Source organism: Myxocyprinus asiaticus, chromosome 15 (genome assembly GCF_019703515.2).
Source record: "Myxocyprinus asiaticus isolate MX2 ecotype Aquarium Trade chromosome 15, UBuf_Myxa_2, whole genome shotgun sequence".
NCBI lineage: Eukaryota > Metazoa > Chordata > Actinopteri > Cypriniformes > Catostomidae > Myxocyprinus > Myxocyprinus asiaticus.
Window position 1 is genome coordinate 48,171,134 of NC_059358.1, and position 8,960 is coordinate 48,180,093.

An 8,960-nucleotide genomic window follows, 5' to 3' on the forward strand; every position below is an offset into this window, starting at 1 on the left:
TTTTTTTTTTTTACTGATGAGGACATTTTGCCCTCACAGTTATAGAAAAATCTCTCTATATATATCAAATGTACCACACAGGTCGAAGTCAGAGTCTGACCCCTGTGTGACAGTTCATGCTGGAATTTTAATGTTTGATGTTTGAAATAAATGACAGGTAACAAAAAAATTACTTTGTCTTTTCTTTGTTACACAATCAGATTTGACTGTGGAGCATTGTCAGGTTTGACCGCATATTGGAGCATCATTGCAAAATCTGACAAAAAATGCTACAATTTGACAAATTATATTCGAAATACATGTCCAATGAATAAGTTGTGATAACATCAAGAAGTTTGTTAGAACATGAGCTTACAGAGATCAGCCAATGCATAGAGCACTTAAGTCATCTATTGGCCATAGTTGTTATTTCATGTAATTTTAATTTTATCCAAACAAATGTCACCAGGGACCCTGGTGAAAAAAAGGGAAAATATTACACATGTATTGCAAATATGACTCACAAACGAACAGAAATAATAATAAAGTATTTCGCACCAGCAGTAAAAAAAAAACAAAAAAAAAACTCTGTGAACATACTACAACCATTGGAATATGAAAATATCATATTAGTGAATTCTTGTGATTTGTTTTATTTTTATTTATTGAATACTGTATGCGTACAATTAGACATTTTGGAAAAATATTAGCTGTAGTAAGCCATGCACACTAGGAACCTACAACCTTTAGATGGAATGTGAACATGTAATTATGGTGAATTTTAGTGATTTTTTTTTTTCTTCCAAAAGTAGTTGAATGCTGTATCTGTAAATCTCTTATGTAGTAAGTCAGCCATTGCACTTTTTTACAGTTAAAAAAAATATGAATATCCAACAAAAATTTAACCTGAAACTCGAGTAAAAGCTCAGAGAGAAGAAAAAACTGTGTTCACTGACCAGTGAAGCACTACAATGAACACATTCAATTCCTCTTGTTTGTTTTGACTTTAATCTTACATTAAATATATACAGCATTTATACTGTTTACAGTCTGAATTGATATAATTTCTTTTTAGTTAAAACCAGTCTTATAGAGTTCTACAGATTATCAAGTTATGAACAAATTGTGAGACACTGGATCATAGATTGCTGTGTTAGAAAACAAAATTACATTTCAGTCCTTTGTATTGGAAGTTCATCAAATCATATCAATTCAAACTGTAAAGCTGTTAACATACTTGACATGCTATGCCAGTTAGAATAAAGATCATGCAGTAACTAGGTATATGTAACACTGAACACCAGCAAAAAGCCATGAACAAGCCACGTGACTCTATTGGACAACGATTTTGATGTTTCAGTTTCATACAAAAACTGTACAACAACCAAAGTCATACGGTGCAATATCACCCATATTTAATCTTTAGGTATGTTGTGTATTTTGGAAATATGATGATTTAAACAACCTTATCTGTTCCAATATTTAAATTTGCAATAAAAACTAAATATACATCTTTAACATATTCAACATTCTTCAAAAGCTGGTAGAACATCTGTTTACATAAAACCATAAAAGCTAAAGATAAAACCACTGCAAATGGAAACACAATGTATGTTTTCAAATGAAAGAGTGATGTGTGGTGAACAGCAAAGATCTCAGTCGATGTCACTGTCACTGCCAGATTCACTCAGCTGAAGATCATTCCCTGAGAACACAGAAAATACAAGAATCAATTCACACTACCACAGAAACACATTAACCGCTTTCCACCATCGAGGCTGAATGGTTCTGAGCACAGTGAGTAATGGTTCCAGTAGCATTTCAACTTGAGCATAGTTTGGTATGGAATGATTTCATACTGCTTCCAGTTACGATTACTCAACAGTGCTGAAGGAACGCCTTAAGTACATGGTGACTCACAACTGTTCACTTGGTAAGTCAGTTCATCTAATTCTGATTTTGCAGCACCACGATTGAAAAAGAAACCAAAAATGCCTATTCACTTTGTGATATGTGCCTCTGTACTAGTTATTTCTCTTATCTATAGTCACACAGGCTGGGTTCATAGTGGGTGTCAATTGTTTGTTACAAAACATGTTTTAAATATTCTAAATGTAGATTGCACTAATGGTATCAGAGTGCATTTAAAAAAATTCCCATTGTCATCACAATCAGCATGTGTCTTGTGTTCTGCCAGCCGAGCATGAGCATCAGCAATCGAGTAAGAGCGTGTGACACAGGCAAATTTCACATGCTAACCCTAAAGACTAGAGTATACTTTGTATTTCCATGTGCGTTACAATTTACGCATGACCTTGCACACTAGCCTTTTGAAGAATACTCTTTTGACCGCAAACTCGTACATACACCCATCACTGCATGTGCACTACTGTTCTCTTTAGTACAGTCAACAGCAGATGCATACGCAAATGACACACGGAGATGCAGACTGTCGCATGTATAGAAGAACTGGGCTGCACATGGACGGTCCATGCGTACTGCGCTGATGACAAAATTTGCATCACACGTGGCGGCACACAGACCAAAGTATAATTTGACCCTACGCCATCCTATTCTTGCTATTTTCGCTAGATCTATACTGTAGAACCAGGGCCAGTTCTAGACATTAAAAGGCCCTAGTCAAAATTTATGTTGGACTACTGATAGATAGTCATGACTACCGTTAGATCGATAAAACGGACAATGTTTAGCCAGGTTGAGATTATCAGCCAAAAACTGTGCCCAATTGGCCGATTAACAGATGTAGTTACTGTGCCTTGTGTTAGTTCCAAAATTAACAGAAAGCCACGTTAACTGATAAACAATTTCTGTATTCTGCATTGCTTGTTTAGTGAGTTTTTAGTAAATATTTTGTAACACAAGTTTTGTTTCATTTAAACAATTTTATGTAGTGTTAATTCTCACACAGTTTTTAATTTTAGTGACACAAATGCCCTTTAAATTAAGTCAATATTTCATCATATCATATTCATTAATTTTAGCCAATTACTCTATTTCTGGAAAATACGGTAGTCAAAGTTGCACCTGACTAAGTTGCACCGGGTCAAAATTGTGTTGTTGAGAGAAAAGAATACAGATAGGTTGCATCTGTACATAAATCGCACTGATAGAGGGTGCATGCTGCAGCACTAGGACCTGGGAGCAGCTCCCTGATGTCCCTTTACCAGTTTAAGAGCTCCTTGACCAGTTCAGATGTCAAACGCGCTCCATGAAGATTACAGTACCTCAGAAACTACACATTGTATCACGGTGTTTTTGATCTTGTTTTAAACTGGAGAATTTGCTTTAAGTAATCGTCTGTAACAGTTTCTCATATTCTTTTTATGTTTCATGAAAGAAACGTGACAAGTAAGCCACATCTGTTCATAACATCTGTAACTCTATGCTGTGCACAAATAAACAGCTTTTGGTCTTTGAGTAAAACAATACACATGATGTATTCTATAACATCAGCGACTGTGGATATTTCTGATATTTGCAACCCTCTTTGCTATGTATTGATTATCCGGTTCACTGACTGAATGTTTTTACTACGAGTGTGATGAAACGTCATTTTGTGGGCATGTGCGGAGTTGCGTTTGATTCTTGTTTGTTAGAACAATAATGTTATAATGGACAACATTTTTAAACTGGTTACATAAAATACTTTGTAAAGGCAAAATATTCTGAATTGACAACTTTAAAACGCTTCTACCATCTCTATGACTGATGTTTTCATCTGTTTTGGTGTGCATGCGTTTGACCAGCCAGCATCAGTTACGTATAAATTACAGTGCATTCAGAGAGTATTCAGACCCCTTCATTTTTTCACATTTTGTTATGTTGCAGCCTTATGCTAACATGCATAAAAAAAAAACTTCACATCAATCTGCACTCCATACCCCATAATGACAAAGCAAAAACCAAATTTTTCATAACTACAGTTGTGCTCAGAAGTTTGCATACCCTGGCAGAAATTGTGAGATTTTGGCTTTGATTTTGAAAATAGGACTGATCATGTCTTTTATTTAAGGATAGTGATCATATGAAGCCATTTATTATCACATAGTTGTTTGGCTCCTTTTTAAATCATAATGATAACAGAAATCACCCAAATGGCCCTGATCAAAAGTTTACATACCCTTGAATGTTTGGCCTTGTTACAGACACACAAGGTGACACACACAGGTTTAAATGGCAATAAAAGGTTAATTTCCCACACCTGTGGCTTTTTAAATTGCAATTAGTGTCTGTGTATAAATAGTCAATGAGTTTATTAGCTCTCACGTGGATGCACTGAGCAGGCTAGATACTGAGCCATGGGGAGCAGAAAAGAACTGTCAAAAGACCTGCGTAACAAGGTAAATGGAACTTTATAAAGATGGAAAAGGATATAAAAAGATATCCAAAGCCTCGAGTATGCCAGTCAGTACTGTTCAATCACTTATTAAGAAGTGGAAAATTCGGGGATTCTTGAGATTTAGCCACGGTCAGGTAGACCAAGAAAGATTTCAGCCACAACTGCCAGAAGAATTGTTGGGGATACAAAGAAAAACCCACAGGTAACCTCAGGAGAAATACAGGCTGCTCTGGAAAAAGTCGGGTTTTTTTGCATGATCAGTCCTATTTTCAAAATCAATGCCAAAATTTCACAATTTCTGCCAGGGTATAAAAACTTTTGAGCACAACTGTATATCACATTGACAGAAATATTCAGACCCTAAACTCAGTGCTTAGTTGAAGCACCTTTGGCAGAGATTACAGCCTCAAGTCTTTTTGGGTATGATGCGACAAGCTTTGCACACCTGGATTTGGGAATTTTCTGCCATTCTTCTCTGCAGATCCTCTCAAGCTCTGTCAGGTTGGATGGGGACTGTCGGTGGACAGCCATTTTCAGGTCTCTCCAGAGATGTTCGATTGGGTTCAAGTCCATGCTCTGGCTGGGGCACTCAAGGACATTTACAGAGTTGTCCCTAAGCCACTCTTGCATTGTCTTGGCTATGTGCTTAGAGTCACTGTCCTGTTGAAAAACTCCCCCACAGCACGATACTACCACCACCATGCTTCACCATTGGGATGGTATTAAATAGCGCAGGTGACGAGCGGTGCCTGGTTTCCTCCAGACATGATGCTTGGAATTGAGGCCAAACTGTTCATCTTCGTTTCATCAGACCAGACAATCTTGTTTCTCACAGTCTGAGAGTCCTTTAGGTGCTTTTTTATGTCTTGCACTGAGGAGATGCTTTCGTCTGGCCACTCTGCCATAAAGCCAAGATCGGTGGAGTGTTGCAGTGATGGCTGTCCTTCTTAAAGTTTCTCCCATCTTCACACATGATCTCTGGAGGTCAACCAGTGTGACCATCGGGTTCTTGGTCACCTCTCTTACCAAGGCCCTTCTCCCTCGATTTCTCGGTTTGGCCAGGCGGCCAGCTCTAGGAAGAGTCCTGGTTGTTCTAAACTTCTTCCATTTAAGAATTATGGAGGCCACTGTGCTCTTGGGAACCTTCAATGCAGCCGAAATGTTTTTGTAGCCTTCCCCAGATCTGTGCCTCGACACAGTCCCGTCTCTGAGCTCTGCAGGCAGTTCCTTTGACCTCATGTCTTGGTTTTTGCTCTGATATGCATTTTCAGCTGTGAGACCTTATATAGACAGGTGTGTGCCTTTCCAAATCATGTCCAATCAATGGAATTTGCCGCAGATGGACTCCAATCAAAGTGTAGAAACATCTCATAAATGATCCAGAGAAATGGGATGCACCTGAGCTGATAAGTGTCATAGCAAAGGGTCCAAATACTTATGTCAATGTGATATTTCAGTTTTTTCTTTTTAATAAATTTGCAGTTATCAAAAATGTGGTTTTTGCTTTGTCACTATGGGGTATGGAGTTTAGATTGATGTGAAAAAATGAAAGAATTTTAGCATAAAGCTGCAACATAACAAAATGTGAAAAAAAAAAAAAAAATGAAGGAATACTTTATGAATGCACTGTATGTATATAAGTTGTTTCAGTCTATAGGTCGTAGGACCTTTAAAAAAAATAAAAATACAAAAAATAAATATATTAGTTGACAATAATGTGCTCCATGAGACCAAACTGTAACAAACCAAATATTCAAATATTTTGAAAAATGTATAAACAACTTCAAATTATTTATACGTTTCAAACATATTAAAGATTAATGTGAGATTAAACAACATGAGAAAATGATGGTGAAAAGCTCAACTCCTGAAATAATAAAATATAATGAATATATTGAAGTATGAGCTACTTTTACAAATGACTCTGTTGTGAATTCCTCAGGTTTAGACAAGTTATTGTTACATGTAGCGTGTTTTTTTTGTTTGTTTTTTTTTACAGCATATTTAAACACAAGTTACACATTCTGTCTAGCAAGTAACTTAGTTCAAGTTCACCTGTTCATTGGCTTCATTGTGTGTGCACATCTAAGTTGTAATATAATGTTTATGTTTTGGATAGAGCTGATTAATGTCATATATCCATTATATGTTTGAGTGAGGTAATTAACCCGTTAGTAAAGTTCATCACACAGGTGTTCAGCTCATTCAGCACATGCAGGTAAATTATATTGGCCATTGGCCACTGAAAAACCCTTGTCGGTTGAGAACTAATCATGAGCATATGCGTGTCAACACTCACTCAGTGTGTTCATGAGCTGGTTGCTGCCCTGTGATTGGTTGGTGCCATTGGCAATGCTTGTCCTGCTGGGAGAGAGATGATGCGTTTCCTGTTCTGCATCACTGCATGAGCTATCATCACCACTGCCAGAACAACTGCCAGAGTCTGAAGAGCTGCTACTGCTGCTGCTGCTCATCTGCTCGATCATGTCCACCTCCGCACGCAGCTCTGAGAGGAGAGAGAGTGTGCAATTCAGTGCAAGCTCCAACTGACAGAAGAAATTAAAGAAATAAAGCTAACTGTTGCAGTCATCAATATGCATGTGCAAAACTACAGGTTTTCAAAATTGACTAGTCTGTCTTAAGTATGCCCTCTGTAATTACACTGGTCAGACAAGATTATAAAGGGGCATTCACATAGGAAAAGAGATCCATCTGTATGTGTACAGAAACCAACAATGTCAACATTTGGAGTTTGATTGTATTTTTTTTAAGTGTTACTGCGGGTGGTTTACTGGTTGCAGAAGTGCTGATTTGATATTGGTAGAGGGGGTGCTTTAAAGAGGACAATTCTTTAAACCACAATAAGCACACATTACTTTATATCGGCATAGATTACACATTATCGGCTGCATTTTTTTTGCAGAAACTACGTATATCAGATTGAGCTAAAAAAAAAGAATTGTTACTCTGACAAAGACTTATTGTATGGACACTTAGCTATTACATTTCTAATGAAAAAATAAAAAATTATATATATATATATATATATATATACAATGATAATTTATGTCTCTAAATTCATCCCCTTTTAAGCACCATCGCTAAAAGATTTTCAACCTAAAAAAAAAAAAAAAGAGGGGAAAAAACTGTACAGACTTGCCCTTACTAGTCAACCATCCTGATCCATCACTTGTCAACCGCACAACTGCATTTGTGTTAAACTATAAGTAAACACATGAGCAGGAGGGTCTCACCTCGCTTAATGTCGTCCAGTTGAGGTTCGGGAGACGGGTTGTCTTTAATTGGTGAGGTCTTGGCGCTCGCTCCGGGTTTGATGGGGGCACGGAACTGTGATGTCAGCTGGTTAGCTCTCACCGACTGCTGCTCGATCCGAGCCTGAATCTTACTGCTGCCCTCCGCTCTGGCAAACACACACACACACACACACACACACACACACATCAACATTATCATCATCATTATCATCATCATCTAGAACATCAAACAAGGAGTATAGAGTAACTTATGCTGTAACAGATGCCATGTTCAAATGAAGACAATCCAAAAATATTACATTTATATTAAGTTGCCAATTTATTGGCTGCTCACCTTGTTTTCTTGACTTGTATGCTGCTGCTGAGCTTCTCCAGCATGAACTCACCAGTGTCATGATTTATGATCAGAACACAGTCTTTCTGATACGGCCTTTTATTACCCTTAAACACTGTCATTGGTGGAGTGGACCCCTTGGGAGAAATCAGACATGAGTGTTTCTATTAATTTTATTTGTATAGCGCTTTTCACAACACACATCGTTTCAAAGCAGCTTTACAGAAAATCATGCATTAACAATACATGAAACTAAATGTTTCAGACATGAGAAGGCACAGAAACATCATCGAATCTAACAGATAGTGATGGTCTTACTGGTATGTGTGGTAATGTGATTGTGACCTCATCTCCTTTTCCTACTTGTAATTCTCCTTCACAGGACGTATCGATAGATGCTGGTTTAAAATCATCTGAAGAATAAAGCACAGGTTTGTAAACATATGACATGGAAGTTTGATTGGTTTGATCCTTGCATATTATTAGGGATGCAGAAGGGTTGGCACACCTAAGAATATGTCATATTTAATTTTTATTCTTTCTCGTTCTCACGTTAATTTGGGAAAAACTGCCATTCACGGACATGGCTATTGGCTACACGATGAGGGAAAACATCCAAAATGCTTTGAAACCAGCAGATTTTCACTTACGAGATATCAGTATAATAATTATTAAAGGAATGTTCTGGGTTCAATACAAGTTAAGCTCAATTGACAGCATTTGTGGCATAATGTTGATTACTACAAAAATGTATTTCAACTTGTCCCTCCTTTTCTTTAAAAAAGTCAAAAATCTGTGTTCCAGTGAGACACTTACAATGGAAGTCAATGGGGCCAATCTGTAAACGTTAAAATACTCACTGTTTCAAAAGTATAGACACAAGACATAAACAATATGTGTGTAAACATGATTTTAATGACTACGTTTACATGGACACCAGAAAGCAGGTTATTCCTGTTTACATGCACTGTATAAGTGTCGTACTCTTTATTCCCGTATACATGCGGCTCGT

General features: G+C 37.3%; 1 protein-coding gene across 1 annotated transcript in view; it reads right to left on the reverse strand.

The window, feature by feature from the left end:
• Positions 1-616: 616 nt before the first annotated feature.
• Positions 617-8,960, reverse strand: part of LOC127452544 (ELL-associated factor 1-like) — a 20,113-nt gene continuing 11,769 nt past the window's right edge. Inside the window, exons 2-6 of the mRNA XM_051718071.1 lie at positions 8,267-8,361; positions 7,949-8,085; positions 7,594-7,760; positions 6,639-6,845; positions 617-1,684 (exon numbers count right to left, since the gene is read on the reverse strand). Coding sequence (XP_051574031.1) covers positions 1,635-1,684; positions 6,639-6,845; positions 7,594-7,760; positions 7,949-8,085; positions 8,267-8,361 — 656 coding nt within the window. The 3' untranslated portion in view covers positions 617-1,634. The remainder of the gene's footprint in view (positions 1,685-6,638; positions 6,846-7,593; positions 7,761-7,948; positions 8,086-8,266; positions 8,362-8,960) is intronic.